We start from the raw sequence: 19,466 nt of genomic DNA on the forward strand, positions 1-19,466 counted from the left end.
TAAAAATGTTTATCTACAAAATAATATTCACGATTTTGACAAATTTTAAATTTGATGGATTCTTCGCTCAAGTCATCAGTCCCTTTTATTTTATTTTATTTTATTTTTATTATATTCCTATCTTATCAACACTTATACTCATTGTAAAAAAAATATATTTACAGATTGTATAATAAAACAAATTAAAAAAAAAAAAAAAAACTATTTATAAAAAGTTATTATGATGATGTGACAAGTTAAATTGTTTATTTAAACTCTTTAGTACTTATCAAGAATTAATAACTTAAGTTAATTAATTTTTATCTCAATTTTGAATTTATTTTAACATATATAACTTCATGGATTAATCATAAAGAAAAATAGAAACTTAAAATCTATCTTTGTGACTTAATTGATGGTATAGATTTACTATTCAACTAAATAACTTTATGTAAAGATGCAATAACAGTTAAAAAGTTAAAAAGCACTTATATCAGCTTGAAAATTAACTTTAGACACTTAAATACAAATATATTTTAAAATATTTATTACACTTATATAGTTATATGTCTATATAAAGATAAATAAATGTACATATTTTATATTATAAACAAGTAAAATCCTGAACTACGAAATGTTATGAATATTTTATTTTAGTTTTATAATTGTAGTACAATTTTTAATCGATTATTAATCATATTAATAAGTAGAATAATGCATGAAGTAAGTGACACTATCAATTTTCTACCTTTACAAATTATTGCTTAATCAGTCAAAATTATCATCTAAAAGTATTTTTTTTTTTAAATGAAGTAAATATTTATGTAATACTAAAATTTAATATATTTATCAGTTTATCACAATACAATACCAATTAAATATTTGAACAAAATGTTTGGTAACATAATAGTATACATCAATATACGTTTATAGGGTACTAAAATTGAATAACAAAACATTGATAAAACCAACGATACACATTACTTCAAAGTTCAAACCACGAAAAGATACACGTGTTTTAATATACTGACCCACATGAGAGTACCTACTGCTGTAAAAAATCCAGACGATTTTATTTATTATTATTGCGAAGGATAAATTTTACTTACTCAATCAAATGGGTACACATTTTTTTTATTGGCGAATAATAGAATCAGTTAAATAATTATTATTGGCTCATCCTGTTTAATTTATTTTTTATAAGTATAATAAGTTTATCTCGTGATAGTTTATTTTAAGTTTAATATTAAATTTAGAGTTTTTTATAAAACACCTGATTATATAGGTATGTTTAATTATTTTATAATTTCAAAAAAAAATCAATCAAAATATAATGTAATATTGTTTTGTTTTTTTCTTTAAGTTATGATTATGATAGTATAGTTTAAATTTCTTAGTCATAAGCACAATTTCAATAAAAAAAAACTGAGAGTGTTTAAGCTCTTCATTTTCCGGACATAGCGTTGAATCGCTGCTGAATGTGATATTATAAAAAAATATTTGAGGGTACTAATTTTAATTGCGCCTATGCTCTTATAAATAGTTCACTTTGCACTGCATTATTACGATATTTGTTACAGCAGGTTTATCATTATTAATTTAACTATGTATATTATATTAAGCATGTTCGTATTTAAACAGATGTAATTTCAAGTCGTACTTATCTATGTAAAATAGAGACCATCCCGTAAAAAATAAAATAAATAAATAAGTATACTTTAGAGTAGGTAACGCAAATTTCTCGGAGCTCTAATTACGAACTAATTACATAGGTTTTCATTATCATTAGTCAACAAAGATAAACAAGTGTCTCGGATTAATCAATGAACAATAAACTTGGATAAACAAATAATATTTATAAATTATAACAATATAATATAATCTGTTTATTATGTTGATTTCAAACAAGTACCTAGTACCTACTTATTATTATTTGCTTCTAAGTACACCGTACATATTAACTTAAGTTAAATACTAAGCAAAGAATAAAGTTGGTATTTCCACAAGTTTTTTAAGAAAAAAAATGTTTAATTGTTGTTGCATTAAACTATTATTATTATAATAAAAATACAATTAAATTAATAAAATACTAAAACATAATATAAGTAATAAGTTTTAATTTAAATTTTAAAATTATAGGACTTCACTCTATTACACAATATTATGAATTAATTCGTTTATATTTATGTAAATCACACGTAACTCAAGTGCATATACCGAGTGTCCGAGTATCAAAATATTACAATTAGTTAAATCATATATGCCAATATTTAATTAAGAATTTATTTTTACATTGAAAGCAGTTAGTTCATAATTCAAATGGAACAATACCAAGCATGTATTGTTGGAGAAAAAGCGCCTACCAATAATATTTCTATTCAAATACTTCAAAGACACAACTGAACCTTTTAAATTACTCAACAATAAACATCCGTGTGCAAACCTTTATTAATTTTGAATAATAATAGATGTACAACTTTGTTTTAATAATGTAATAAATTATTAATTTAAATAATTAAATAGATTTTATGATTTATACTAAAAAAATCATAGTAATGATAAGTCTCTATCAACTATTCATTTATAAACTATGATTATTTGTGTGAGTATATTTTATATTTTTATTCAAATTGAGTAAGCACATTAATTACTTGAAAAAGTATGGTTTTTAGTATTTTTTGAAAATTTGATCAACTCAATTTGTTATTATTTAGAATAGCCTTTATACGACTATTTTTTCTAAAATAATTTATATTTAAAAATCATTACAATTTTCAAATATAAGTGCTTAATATATATTTTAAAGTTTCAATTAAACGATTACAATGTATTTTTTTATTTTAGTTTATATCATCACACTTTAGAAAAGACATTTTACTTCAATCATGGCTTACAGTAAAACATTTTATATAGTTGGTACTTTGAATGGAAAAACCTAAGTAACTTTTTAATTATCGAGAAAACTAACAAAAAACAACAGGAGAATGAAAATATTTATGCAATGAAAATTTTGACAAAACCATTTTATTCTTTTTCGTAGTAATTCAAAAAAGAATAATTAAATATTAAAGATTTTAAATACTTGAAAAATATTTGTATAAGTATTTTCTAGACAAAATGACATTTTCAAAATGGTTTATCAATTTTGACAATTTTTAAGCTATTATTTAAACATTTTAAATGTTAAACTTATTTTCGATATATGTTGATAAAAATGTTATTCTTCGATTTCCGGTCAAAAAGCTTGACACAATTAATTCTCCATAAGTTATTGGTTTTACACCAATTTAAAATATTTAAAATACATAATATGTAAGAATGTTTTTTTTTTATAAGCATTAGAACATTTAAATGTTGACATTAAAAAATATTTAAACAAGAAATAAGATTTTAGTTGAAATTCAACAAATATTTAGCAATAGAAATTCCCTTCAATTTGGTGTATTACTCGTATTATTTTCTAAATGAAATTTTTAAAATATTTAGAAATAATTTTATAATTTTAAGGTATTTATAAATCACACCATATATTATATTACTATATCCATACAATTTTGTGGTACCTACGTTAATTTTGACTTTTAACTTGTACCTAAGTTATAAATATGTGTACGATGATTACCTGTGTCATTTGCTTAGAATCGTTTGAAATGATTGAAATAATTGAGATTCAATTTAACACTTTTGTCGACTGTTTAAAATACACTCAGTTTATATACTAATGAGGTATATATTCAAAACCTACAATATACGTTACTTTACTACGTTAGGTATATCATATTAAATAAAAAATATACGTAAGATCACCTTCATATTATTATAGATACTTAGCCACAAAGTAATAGACTGTCGCTAAACAAATATTTTACACTTAAAAACTTAACTGAAGAATAGTCTGGATAAAAAAAAAGGTACAGTAACTGTTGTAAAGATTACTTTTCTGTGGTATTGTCGTATTGATGGATCAACTAAACAAATATAACTGCAGTAAAGACAAACATATGTTATACTAAACTTCTAGCACTGGGTATTCTAAAATATGTACGTATTATAATTTATAATATCTATAACAGGATACAAACGTATACACACGATCTAGTTTGTATTGTATAATATTATACGTATCTAAACCAATTATATACTTGAATGTAATTAAAAATACAATAAATAATTATCTGTAATTTGTTTCCAAATTAAGTGAATTGCCGTTCCAAATTCTACATGGTCCATGGAAATGTTTAATAGTCTAGTGTTATTGCTTATTATAATATAATAATGTATCTACTGTAATAACTGTTATCCGTTTTAATTTTAAGTAACATTTTTATAATAACAAATGAAAAGTCATCACGATAATAGGTAAGTACATACCTACTATAGTAGTACCTATACCTACTGTTTATTGAATTTTAAAATTATGGGTTATAATTGTACAAATATTTTATAAAAATGTTTTATTTTGATTTTTAAACAATTTAGGAAAACTCACTCTTCGAATATACTAAATTCCCAATTTCTAAACATACTTATCTTAATACAACGAATTTAACTATATAGTTCTTTCATATTTTAATACCTATTTATTTCATATTGGTTAGTATTAGTATTAATTTACTTTGAAAAGAACCATTATAAAATCAATTTTTTATTCAAGTAATTAACTGTAATATTAAAATCAACAATCATAACTACGTATATAATGGCACCCGGCAGATGGATAGACGGAAACATCGGATTTTAAGGGGCTCTTGTTCTAAACCTATGTTTGTAAACCTAAAATTGATATATTTATAGATATGAGGTTTTCATCTAAATTATAATAAATTAGTAGAGTAGTTTATTTTTTACAATATTATTTATTCAATATCAATAGTACCTAATGTTTATCAGTTACAAATGATTTAGCGTTTATGAATGATTATCAATGTACATATTATAAATTCGAATATTCACGTTAAGTTTAAATGATTTAATTCATTTTTTTAATAATTCTCTTCTTAAATTAATTTAATGAGTTTTATAAAAAGTGTTTTAAATAAAAATAAATAAATTACTAACTTACGTGAATTGCCGATTATGTATAAAGTTTAACAAGTTGTAATTTGTTCAACTTAATTTACTGATGTTTTTGTTACTGATACTATTTATTACTGATGTTACCGTTGTCGTTTGAGTTTTCAACCAATATAATACATAGGATCAGCGTGCACGCAGTATTAATTTTAACATACAATATATTATTATGTATACATTATACACGTGGTCTTGAAAAATGGATCCATGCGCAGTCCGACGTCCGCTCAACAATGATAGCAACTATGTGGGCTTAACAATTTTTATATTTGCCTAATAACTGATGTATTTTATTTATCAGTAATATAAGATGTTATCTTGACACTTGTATAGTTGAATGCATTACAGACTTTTATTATAATCAGAGTCAGTCGGTCGGATTAAAGTAATCACGGGCTGTATAGGTAATATAATTGTTTAAACATGTTTGTACCATCAAATATGATTTATGAGTTACCTATATCAAAAATAATTATGAAATAATCGTGAATATTTTTGACTATACATAAAACAAATACAGAATGAAAGTAAAACACTTTGAATAAACAGTTGAGGAACTATGTATAGGCAACCATTATAGCACATAGGGTTTCTACTTTTTCGCATTGTAAACTAAAAAATATAACACTGTTAAATGAAATATGTGTCTATATAGTATACTAAAATCAATAAAAAAATGTATAAGTTCAATGTGATTTTGTTTATAATAATTTAAAGTTTAAATTACAATATAATTTATAAGGTTTTAGCTGTAATCCCAAACATATACGCATATTATGTTAACTACAATTTACATAAAATATTCAATAATGCAATTGTTATTCAAAATCTAATTTTCAGAATTTTAAAATATAATTAAAAAACATATTATTACATTTTTTAGATTTTATCTACTACTTAAAAAGTTTTCTATTATGATACAAAATTGTTCATACTAAAATCAAAATTTGAACGGATAGTTTTTGATTTATTTAATTTTGTGTAATACTGCATGCGAAGATAATAGGTTTGGAAGAATATATGGGAACTATGATAACTTGAATATGTTAACTATCATATAAGCATTAATAATTTGTTAAAATAGATAAGTATGATCAATACGAAATCTAATATTACATATATTTATTTATTTTATTAAACCTATTTTTTATATTATCTTTAATTTATACATTACATATTTTAATGACTGAGAAACTACTCGTCAGAATTTTGAATTAGGTAGGTATATCAACAATTTCAAAAAAAAAATATCCACTAAATAATTTTAAAAAAAGAGAGAGTTTTCATTTAAAAAACTGAATTTTGATTACCAGACACTCTTTAAGCGACGATCATTATAACCACACGTTATTATACATATATTCTGGATAGTTTTCCAAAATCAAACCATTCAATACCGCACAAACTGGTAAAATAACGCAAATATTTATCTAAAATCACTTATCAATTATCTTTTAGAACGACGCAAAAGTTATCATATTTAATCAAAATCACAAAATCATAAGTAATGAATTAATTTAATAGAATATTTGAAAGCACTATAAAATGTACATTTATTCCAATCTAAGTAATATCTACTATACGTGTATATACTGAATTTTATCTAATTATATTGAATTACTTTTAATTAGTATTAATATTAAAGAATCTCATATATTGAATTATTTTTACAACGTTTAAAATTATTAATTTTTAATTGTTAATTGCCAATCAAATGTGCGTGGTTTTGAATTATCAACCTTCCTGATTTCTCTTTTTAACAATATAAAAAAAGTATGTGGTATTAAACGGTCGAAAAATGAAAATGTGTGGTTTTGAACGACCTCTTTAAGTGGTACAAAAAAAATTCAAAATTTCGAAAATAGAGTTTTTGAATAAATCAAGAATTTAATAATTCTAAAAATCAGAATTTGAATAAATTTAAAAAGGTGAGCATACTTAGTGTATCACTGTGTATAGTGTACAGAGAAGCGAACTAATTTTGATTTATAGAGCAAATAGAATGCAATAATTATTTGCAAATATTAGTTTTTCGAAAAATAAAATTTACATTATTTATTTGATAATTATGCTTTATGTAAGGCAATAAATAATATTATCATAATAGTAGGTATAGTAGGTACCTAGTAAAAAAGTGCATTATTAGTACCTATAATTGATATTAGGTAAATAATTCGTTACTTTATATTTATTAGTCATTACTATAATTATTATTATTTATTCATTAAGACATCTAATGACTAATTATATATTTATTAAGTATTACCATATAATATACTATACTAATTGTATTACTTATCCACTAACTATACTACTCAAGACTAATGATCATTGATCTTACAATATTTTTACTTGCATATCCAATATTTTAAATCAAATTAATAAAAATTGACATACATAATACATTATAAAAAAATACGTATAATAGACAGTCAATTATTCCCCGATTTTTACAACGTTATGATGTTTACTGCCGATATCTTCTAAACTACTAACGCTTTCTCAAAGTCGGCATGCTATACATACGCACCAAACACATAAATATATAGCTATCAGTGAAAATTCAATCAAATTTAATCAAGTCAACTATATACTTCAGGATAACACAAACATAGGCAAAACATTGATTAATTTAAATTAATATCGAAAAATCTGTACAAGTGACTTATTTGAAAATATCTATCCAAGAAATTCCTTAAATAATTAATTATATTACTAGTTAAGGTATATACGTTTAACATGCAGGGGTTCTTAAGGAAAAAATAAAATCAGGCAATAAGTGATAACATCTCTTTTGTCCTCTTAAAAATACTAAAATATTATTAAATAACAAATTTCAAATGTACAAATTATAAAACAATCATATAAGGCCAGTCTAGTTCTATAAAATTAGAATCTCGGATCTTGCCAAGACCTATAAATTATTTAAATTTTAATATGTATCTATTAAAAGCTAGATACTAGCAGAACATATACATATTTGGCTATATTGATTTAATTACGATATAGGTATTAAGATGTTACCAGTTATTAGTGATTTCTTCATAATTTTGTTCTTGTGATGTATTATTTACTATAGTTTATCAAATGTAATTATTATATTATATTATTACCTATCATATTATTTTAAAGATTGTAAATTGTCTAATTTTAAATAAAAACAAAATAAAGTGTAAACACGAGTATCTAGGTAATAGTTATCCAGCTATGCTTACCCTTGAACCCTTACCGTGCAATAATTATTAATTCTTTGTCATAATTGCTTACCTACATATAGGCATATAGCAGAAGTATTTAAAGTGATACAAAATACAAAAATCGTCTTGATTATTCATATCTACAGGCTAAAGTTGACAACATGGCCCCTTAAAATATGTATTGTTCCAAATCAATGACTATATAGCCATAAAGATACGAGTGTTTTGCTCAAATGTTTTTAACTATATTGGAATGGATATTTGTAATTTTTAGCATATGTAATCCATAATAATATACATAATTAAACTTACGGACCTATACTACAACAATCCCTTTCATTCATGAAATGCTCGCAACGTGGATTAATTGTTTACAGTTGGTAGAACTAACACCCTAAGGGGTCACGATGTTTTGTAACGGCTTTGTTTTGGCCATATTCCAATAATGGTCACAAATATGTAGATGCACGGAACTCGTAAATTGTAGGAATACGCACGCACAGCTTATATAATTAGTCAAATTTCAATATTTGAAGAATTTTTGAAAAGATCGTGGTATTTAGAAATTCACCGAATATCGACCAGAGACAACAACATAAACCACCCAGTTACCAACACAAACAATTATTTTTAATAAAATAATTTAAATGTTAAAAAAAATAACAATTAAAAATTTTTAATTTTCTTCTTGGATTGTGAAAATTTCTTTGATTATCATAATATTGATAATGGAAGTTATATCACTCTCGATTTTTTATTTTTTTTATTTTTAATACAACACTTATGCTGATGATAATTTTATAATAAAATTATATTATATTATTTATAAACTATGGTAAAGAATTACAATTTACAATATATAAAAATATAGGCAATATTAATTTTAGAAAATAATTGAATAGAGTTTATGAGAGCCGAGAGGTTAAAAGAATGGGACTTTAAAAAACATTAACCACCAGGAGTAACAGGGGCTGGTTAAACAGCCCCTTGTCGCCCCTAAATACGGTCTTGACGATTATGTAGGTAATATAATAATATAATATAATATATATATAACCAATTAAGTACCCGCGCAATTAATTATTATGCGCACTTTGCGGTAAACTATATTAAACTCTTTAGTCTTTTATTAATGTTAGTGTGTTAGTCGTTACAATGTTACATTATATTGTTGATGATACAATATTACTCATTGGCTCTTACCTTGGTCGACAGTGTATTGCAAATTGAAAGTCCACCACTACTAATCGAACAATGAAAACCACGTAACTATAAACTTATTGTGAACGATATTATAAATTATTTAACTCGTAAAAAATTAATATGACTTGGCAGACGACGCTGAAGTGCCGAATAAACCCAAAATGATCACTATAAGTTTCCCGTTGATACTTTAGAAACTCTTAGGAATTACTCTTTGTTTTAATTTTAATTTACGTCAATCACGCGCCACCGCCACGGCTGTTGCGCGCGTTCTTAAATTAATCCGATGGCCAATCCGACCATCTGATTTAAACAATCAGCCGTCACTACGAATCGCCGCGCGTGTACCTAACATCGAAGCCATAATCCACATCATACGACAACGTATGCCCGCCTGCATAATATGGAACTTGTCTTCGTCTTACTAACGCATTACATTCACCAAATTTAACATTAAAAAAAATCCACTTTACTTTGTTATTTTTTTATATTATAGTAAATCAACCTATTACCAAATTTACAAGTAACTGAAGTAAGAATATTGTCTATAAAACCAGGGGAATCTAAGTTTGATATTTTAGTTTTAAAACAAATTATAAACATTTTAAAAATTTACAAAATGTTAACAACTTTAAAATAGGTACTCATAACTCGGCAATAATTAGCTTCAACATTAAAATATCTACGACGTGCCCTTTCTCTGTTATTAAAAATAACAGTAAAATTGATTCTTTTAAACGTTAAATTGGCTATTATATATTTATATGCATTATATATTCAGACTGCAGAGATAACACATGTGGTCTGGTGGTCATGTGGGCTTAACGTCTTATAGTCTTAGTGCGTACCTAATATGCCCAAAGAAACAAGTGAAAAGAATACTTAATGAAACATTCCAAGATTTCTGACGGAAAATGTTTGCAATTCGATTATCAATAGCCACAATGACCGAAATATCAATGAGCGTGTGTATAATTTACGCCAAAAACAACTAAAATAAAGTAAATTACACCACATCTAAAAACTGATTTTGATAATTTTTGCCACATTAAACTAGATAAAAGAGTGTACCTATTATGTATAAGTAATATAAGTAATCTGCGCAATTTCGTACCTATTACCTATTATACGTAAATTGTAATTATCACCAGCCACTAATTAATCAGGTAATATATTTATATATATTATAAAGTTAAATTAAGAAATATAAGCTAATATAGTAATAAGTATAAGTATAGCCTTATATTATATAGTATAGCGGTATAGGTACCTACATAGTACATAATATATTTTATGTACAAATGAGTAATATTTCAGACCGATTAATAATGAAATACCTTATACCTACCTACCTATTTATGTAAAAATCAGGAATTCATTGTTTAAATGTTATTTATTTACGTTTTATGTGCGATTCCTATAACTAATGTAGCCTCGAAATTTATCTGCTTTCCAACAATTGAAATTGAAAGCGTGTGGCGCAGATTACATAATTGATAAGCTATTTGCCATTATGTTCTCCGTCGTGCTACAGATTACCTAAATTAATATTTATTTAGACGTGGCGCAAATTACATGTTATTTTGTACTTAAGACGCATATTACATAGATGCGTAATACTTAAATATAGGTATCTATTTGTGACGTAAATTACAAATAATAAGATTGATGCAAAATTCCATCTCCCAGTCCAATTACACCTATAGTATAACCTAAGCCCTAAGGAGTAAGGAGTAGGTGGTGAACGTCCTTGCAGCATTTTACACGGTACACTTTTAGTAAAAGACGTACTTGTACCTATATTTATTGGTACACTTGATAGGTACCATAATCTTAAATACCTTTTTTTATATATAGAATATTTAAGAGTAAGTAGGAAAACAATTGAAAAATGTTAAATAGGTAATATTTTAACTTTTAAGATCATATTTTGAGTGTTAATTTTCAATTATTCAAATACTTGGAGATGTTACTAGGAACTAGGAAGTGTTCTACACAATGGCTGAGTGGCGTATTTACAACTTACTTTTGGGAGGGTGAAAAGTTCATTACAAGCTTTCCGCAGGTCTGTGTTAAGTATTTGTACACTTGGAAGTTGGAATGCAGTTTTTAAAACAGATTGAACGCCTGCGCCTCTACTTAATTTTTCCCAATTTGAGCACTGACCAATACTACTATTAGACATTAGTACTATTAATACCAATTGTACTAAGTTAATAGCTATTATTTTGTACTACTACACAGGTCTATGCTATATTTTTAAAATAGTTACATCTTACATGATCATAATATTATAAGTAATAACAATGGAAAATGGCTAGTGGGTATGCTATAATGAAAGTCCGGAAACCCCTTCCAATAGATTACTGTAATTCACGAGCTATATTGAGATTTCAGTAGAAACAACTACTGACGTCTCTTATTTTATTCGAAAAATTATAAAATATACCTACCTTATTTTAACAGATCGTGTGTCGGAGATTTCTGTTGACTTTATTAAATTTAAACCATAGAGCAGTTATTATTAGTAGTATAGTAGACAGTAGTATTAATTTATGGTCTTAACACTTAATATTCTTACCGGATTCTTGTGCATAGGGTTCGTAATCGGTATTACATAACATAATAAAACCGATCATCGTGATCCGCAAAAACAAAATAATCTGAATAATCTAATAAACTGCACGCAGCCATTGCACATTAATTACTAGCGTTGTTCTGATTTAGTTCGTGTACTATACAGCGACTAGTACATGATCTGAGACATAATTAATTGCCTTTTCAATAATGATCTCAGACCTCGACGAGTGATGACGGTAATATTACAACTACATAGGGCATACTGCATAGTCCATATTGCCTAATCATAATGGTTTTATGTGTTGCGTAGTCAGTAGTCACAGTTATTAAAATTATACCATGCGAAAACATATAATGCGAAAAAACGATTATTTCGGTCCAATCATTATAAATTATAGGTATTTACCTAAAAAAAAACGAGATTAGCGATCCATATAAAATATATTGTTCTATACTAAAACACAGAACAATACCTCTATCGAATAAAATCTAATAAATATCCAAATTTTTTACAAAAAAAATAAAAATACTTTTAGTCAATACTTTAATAGTGAAATACATTACGAAATATGGCTACCCCATCTATCGACAAAATCTACCAATCTATACGTGTATGTTTAACATTACCTATGCTACAACAAATATGAAATAAATGTATCTATCTAAGGAAATAAACGTGTTGTTGAATGTTGAAGCCTAAAATAAAAAGATAAGCATATGTCTTTATGATTACCCACGAACAACTTTCAATGATCAATTTCTTGACATTGGCCTTAGCCAAGAAGTAGGTGTATAATGTTATGGTTTAATGAGCTGATTATCAGTAGTACCACCAAGATTAGCATAAACTTATAGATTGTACTAATCAAAGCATTATTACATAAAACATAGGTAGGTACTAAACAAATAGTTATGAAGTGTTTATTACGTTTATATCATTTAAAATAATTAGAAATGAAAGTCTTTGTTTGAATAAGAAAATAGGTAAGTTAATATTAAAAATAAAAGCAACAGTCAACTGGCTAGTAATTTTGTATCTTATTTTTATACCTATCTACTTCCAGTTTACTTATGTTTAGAAATATTAGTATAATCAATAATTTTAATAGGTATAGACTTTAAAACATATTATACCTAATTATTTTTCTTTCTTCAAACTAGAAATTTTTAATAAAATTAAAACACATTACATTCAATATTTTACACATTAGTATTTAGTTAAATAGTCAATAATATAGTTTAAATTTTAGTGCGTTAAGGATTAAATTATTCAAGAAAAATAGAATATTAACTCATTAAGTAATCCAAATTCCAAGTAAAGAAAATACGTATAAGCGAGTATAAACTGAGTTTTATTTTTAATATCTTATGTGACACATAAACATCACTTTTTAAACATTTTTGTACAAGATCACATAAATCCCCAATACTCTGTAAATTGCTTTAAAAAACCAAATGAAAAAAAGAAAACAATGTTATGTTATTTCTATAAAATGTATGTAGAGTAAATAATAGTGATAAAATTTAAAAAAAAAAAGAACAGTCACTTTTAGTATAAAATAATTTATTTAAAAAAGAAATTATTAATAACTCCAAATACAATTAATTTTTTTTTAATAGAAATGCTGCGGTATATATTTAACTATTCAAATGCTTAATTATGTATAAAATATATAACTATTTAAAATATTAAAAGTACATTTACTGAATTACTTAATGAATCATTACAGTTTACAATATTAAATTATCTACATTGGTTTGGTTAAATACTCAAAAATAATGTGAAATATTATAAATATATTGCAATAATAAAGTTTTTTATAACAAGAATCTTTAACAATTCTGAGTTTTTAAATAATAATAATAATTGATAAATTGAAAAAAAATCATTAAATTAGATGTATTTTATTGAAAAACAAATAATAATTTAAAATAAAATAAATTGTAGAAGAGTTACATCATAAGTCATAACTATAATAAAAATAAAATTATATAATAACGAATATACATGCTACTCTAAAATATCCAATTACTTGGAATGTCAAATTGATTTTTGGGAATAAATGTATTTAATCCCTACTCTCTAAATCTAAATATATACATTATATATTTTAGTTTTGAAAGAGTAAATTAAATTAAATAATACTTATTAATTTTTTTTTTTTGCCAATCATGATCAAATTTTTAACTATAAAAATATTATGGCATGTCATAAATTATTAGAACATACCTGCATGAGGCTGATAATTAATAACTGATAGTCAGATAATAAAATATAATTTAATTGTCAGTATCAAGATATTAGGCATATGCCATTTTTTGTATTAAATAATTGGGAAAAAAATTAACTGAAAAATACAATACAATATATTAGTGTAATAATATTAGGAACGTTGTTGGTATCGTTGGATAGTTTGTTTTCCCCCACCAAGCTTCTAGATCAAAGGGTTTAAATCCTGAAAAAAAAGTGTAAAACATATTACTTGATACTAAAAATATTACAGCAACTTTTTAAAATTATTCCTTCTCTGAATCAATATATATTTTATTATAAATAGGTTCTTTGGTTTCACCCGAAATGTATGATAATTATAATCAGTATCTATTTACAATCACTTTTCACATTATAGATTTATTGCTCAATTTAATGGGTAGATTGATAAACCAAACTCAAATTATTATCTAAACTATTAAAAACATATTGCTTTTAGGTATCTTGATTAAGTTCACAATATTTTGGAGAGTGCTTATAACTATTTGTTCTTGTATAATTATGTAATAGAAATAATAAATAGAGATGGTATGTTTTTATTAAAGAATTTTGTATTGGCAATAGTCGCTATAATGACATATTATTGAATTATATTTATAATATATGAATTTAATATTTTGTAAATTATTTAATAAAAAAACTCATTAACAGTTAATTTATTAATTTGCGCTGTACATTAATGTTTAATATTTTTACTTTTAGTTTATTATCCGAGGGAGAAATTGTCTAGTTTGGAGGGTGGGGGAAACGTCATAGATTCAAGTATTACTTTTTATATATACTATAAACAACAGCAAGAAATGTTTTGTTATTTTAGGAATTATGCCAAATTAGTTTATTAAGGAAGCCAGTTTTAAAATTTATATATTTAAATTGTTTAAGTGTCACAGTGCCAATAGCACATCAAGTATTATTCTCTGGCATATATACCTACCAGAAAGGTTTAGCAAATTTAATAAAAATTTGACCAAACCTCAATTTTTATTTAACAGTTGGATGATTCAAATATTTTTATAATCTAAATAAGAGGTAAGTAGTTCAAATAACTACAGCCATTACATCAAAAGAATGTTATTATTACTTATATTATAAAACATAAAACTTTAAATAAAAAAAGTATTATACATGGCATCTAGGAATTAAAAAAATTCTTAAATTTAAAATGTTTATTACTAGCTAAGAAATTTAAATATTAATCAAAGCATACGAAATACTTTAGAATTTTAGATAATATTTTTACTTTTAAATTTAAATTTAATAATGGATCAATCTACTATTAAATTGAAAATAATAACACTAAAAATATTCTGGTGAACACAATGTCTGTTAGATGAAGATAACATTATTTACAATATATACAAGAACATTTTTTTTTCAACCAAATTTTAAAAATGACTTAGTTATTCATTGTTTATATTTTATAATTTCATAAAATTTAATAAGAATAAAAAAACAGACTAGTTTTAAAATCATTTATAATACGTAATTTGCAGTGGTACCGAATACATACTTTTATGTGTATTTAATTATAGTGGTGGGAGGGTGGATACATTTACATTCTAATCTGTAATCTTATGAATATACTGATTGTGTGGCTTTGTGATGGTGGAATTTAAAATATAACCATGGGGATAGTTGTTATAAAAATTTAAATGATTGCACTGGCTCCTAACTTTGTATATATTTGTATATGTAACTATTTTTGATAGTTTGTAATAATTAATTTTTATATTTTGCCCCCCCCCCCCCCAAATGAAATATAGATTGGCGCCAGTGTAAAATATTTGTCTCTACCATAAATAAATATAGATTTAAATAGGCACAAAAGGGGTAATTACAGCTCATATTTTAGACAGTTTTATGGAAATCATTGAGAAATACCCACATTTAAGAAATAACTAAACCATAAACAACTGATAAATTAAATTATGTTTTAACTACCTATGCTTTTAAATTTTTAATGTATTTTGTATATTTGTTAAACAAATGTGTAGAATATTCACAGAAATTTTACAAAAGTAAAATACATAAACTAAAAAATATTGAATTGTAATATCTTAAAATGTATATCTGTTACTGAGCATAAGAAGTGAAAGACAATGACTTGATAAGACAAATATTTTATTGTAATTAAGAGTGTAGGTGGGTGTATGGCAGGATAGTCTAGTACTTAAGTATTGGAATTACTAAGTACTAAGAACATATATATTGTTTAAAAATAATATTTGAAATAAATAGATAGGTTGTAAATGATTAGGTCAAATTGTTTTTGCTACCTACTGCCCTACATTAAATAACAACTTAACAAGATTGATATTAAAATGCATGAACCTGCAAGCTCTGCCTATGATGCTATAAATAACAATAATTATAATATAAATAATCAATGTGTTATCATAGCTATAAACTTAATTTTATAAATAATAAAGAAAAATAAATATGATTTAATAAAATGTATGCATAATACCTTTTAATGTATCACTATTTCCTTCTTCATAGAACTGTATATGAAAACGACCTAAAAAATTATAAATTAAGCAATATAGTATAATGTATTTTTATAAATTGTCATTCTCCTTATTTAAATTAAATAACTATATTTAGATTTAATATGGAAGAAAATTATTATTTATTTATTTTTTTAGTATAATTGTATCCAATCTTTTACTAACAAAGCATGCAAAAATAGGTGCCTTAGTTTTGCATTTTGAATAATTCAGTTGTAGTTGATTATGAATAACATTAATTAAAAAATAAAACAGATAAAAAAAACAAAACAAATTTGACAAAATTACGTTTTGTTACTTGTTAATACTAAACTTTAGTTTAGTTTTATCTATATACATAATTAAGTAACTCCATAATTCTTGAATTTTAATAATTTGTAAGAATAAGGAACTCACCATTAGATCCTTGGCATCCATTTTGATATTCTTGAAAAATAACATTCCATGCTAAAACATTAATAATAATAAATTACAAATTACTTTTAACCAAAGATATGTGTGTAAGATTTTCTTGCAGAATAATTATAGTAGGAGATCTTCCTTGGCGCATCATAAACAAGATATACATAGGATAATTATTAATTAAGTTAGTTTCTTTTAATTTATAATATATGTTTTATATTTTTTATGTTATACATTTTAGTATTTTACCTGCAATTAATTAGTTATAATAATTATAATTATATTTGTAAATACAATTGAAATTAAAATTATGTAGTATTATCACAGGCTAATGTTTTTATAGGTAATTCTAAAAATACTCTTAAATATCTTTAAATTATTTAACTTTAATTTATAAATGTGCAGTACATTGAAAAAAATATTACAAACCATATTTTTTAACATTGAATGACACTACTGTAGCTATAAGGTTTAAGCATATCAATGTTGAGTAAAGTTATAACTTAATATATTTAAGATTAGAAAAAAACGTATTATTAAGATGTAGCCATTGAGTGATGTAGAAGATAGGACATATAATTTTTACCATACATATACCTAACATATATTATTTTATACACAGTATAATACTTACAACCACCAACAAAATGAATAAGTTCATCATGTTGTGACAAATTATTTCGATCGTTTGTCGTAGATGAATTATGTTGTGTTGTTAATGGAAGAGGTTGTGCATCACGAGTTCTGGCAGAAGGTCCAGTTAAACGACGCCCCATGATAAATGTATTATTTATCCTAAAATTTAATGAATTTGATCAAATTAATAATATTGTTAAGTATATTTAATAGCACTATACAGTAAAAATGTTTAAAATACTTTAGAATTGAGGAAAAAAACAATGGAACTTAATTGAGCCAATTTCTATTATCTGAGAGGAAACCTAAATCAAAACAACGTAGCAGTGGAGTGTCACGAAGAATTTGGACAAGTATCCCAGACACAAAATGTATAGGTAGGTACTGCATTACTTATCAGCGGGCAGTTGATAGTTGTCAATGAATGACTTTTGAATGGAGGAACTGACAGTATCAGTATTTTATGAGTTGGTGAGTTGAAACAATTATATTGTTTCTAGAACAAAAATTGTTTTTTGCTTTCAATACAACTCAGTGTATCCTGAAGGCTGAAATGGTCTATAAAGATGAAGGTACAAACCAATGAAGAGAAATAACAATTTTGTAAAATTCGGAAAATAAATGTAGTAAGTCGAGAGAAATTATTTACTGAACGCCACATATACGCTGGTCAAGTATGTGGTAGGTGGACGAGCGAGTTATCTAAGGGGTTAACTGATTAAAAACGAAATTCGATTTTGGAGCCCGATTTATTTCACCTCACCTTGTGTCACAGCCCGTAGGCGATTGGATACTTGAAGTTATAGTATTTATTGTTGCTGTTGTTAAAAAGAAGTTATAGTTTTACAAGTTTTAAAGAAAAACTTACCCAGTAATCTGTGTCATTGGCTTTTGAACAGCCTCAGGTCAGTCTTATACAAGAGTACAAGACTGTGTGGGGTTATGGTACAACAGTGATAATATTAAGTGATGTGGATAAATATATTTTAATTGTGAAATATTATTCACGAAAAACAAAAACAACACAAAAGAAAAGTTTGTGTCGTCAACTGCGACTTGCGAGTGCGACGCACTACGATAATAGTAGTTACTATCACCGAAGAAAGAATTTATTATTGTCAAACAACACAACTTACTGTACCACGACAGATTGCTAAACGCATTTTGAGTAATAATTGTGACAACACGGGCAAAGTGATAATACAATATGCAATGTTATAGACCACGGTACATGAGCATGTTGAACCAGACGATGAAATTTCACTATAGAAAATAAACGGTTTTATTTATTTAAATATCATGGAATAGAAATAAATATTATACCAGGACGTGTCAAAACCATTATTATTTTTGAAAATATTCTTTTACACAAAATTACTCTAAAAAAGTATTATATTTTTACTGTTTTTTAGATTTTAAGCGGAACGATAAAATATGTACGCTGTATGATGTGTCTAGATACAGGGTGACCGTGTAGATAAAGTGCACACAGACAGATCTTTTTTCTATGGACCCATCGGTGTATATAGGTATTCGATGCCCGAATTGTTATTGCGCATTCGCCTTAGACACCATAATATTGTTTCATATTTATATATGTTCATACTCAGTCATACA

At 25.0% G+C, this 19,466-nt stretch overlaps 2 protein-coding genes across 5 annotated transcripts in view; both read right to left on the reverse strand.

The window, feature by feature from the left end:
- The window catches only part of LOC132921113 (proton-coupled amino acid transporter-like protein CG1139), a 30,876-nt gene extending 18,726 nt beyond the window's left edge, over positions 1–12,150 (reverse strand). The window contains exon 1 of one of the 4 annotated variants that reach the window (XM_060983958.1): positions 11,906–12,150. Coding sequence is in view for 1 of the 4 variants with exons in the window: in XM_060983955.1 (XP_060839938.1) it covers positions 3,602–3,610 (9 nt within the window). In the remaining 3 variants the exon portion in view is untranslated. Of the gene's footprint in view, positions 1–3,601; positions 3,735–5,037; positions 5,298–11,905 lie in introns of those variants that run through there. The other 3 variants (XM_060983956.1, XM_060983957.1, XM_060983955.1) reach the window with 3 other exon arrangements.
- Positions 12,151–13,223: 1,073 nt separating this feature from the next.
- On the reverse strand, positions 13,224–19,032 carry LOC132922780 (MAPK regulated corepressor interacting protein 2). The gene is given in 6 exon segments (XM_060986475.1): positions 13,224–14,455; positions 14,457–14,488; positions 16,772–16,822; positions 17,208–17,258; positions 17,848–18,008; positions 18,718–19,032. Coding segments are annotated over 6 exon segments (351 nt in total). The 5' UTR covers positions 18,735–19,032; the 3' UTR covers positions 13,224–14,416.
- Between the last annotated feature and the right edge of the window lie 434 nt (positions 19,033–19,466).

Source organism: Rhopalosiphum padi, chromosome 2 (assembly GCF_020882245.1).
Source record: "Rhopalosiphum padi isolate XX-2018 chromosome 2, ASM2088224v1, whole genome shotgun sequence".
NCBI lineage: Eukaryota > Metazoa > Arthropoda > Insecta > Hemiptera > Aphididae > Rhopalosiphum > Rhopalosiphum padi.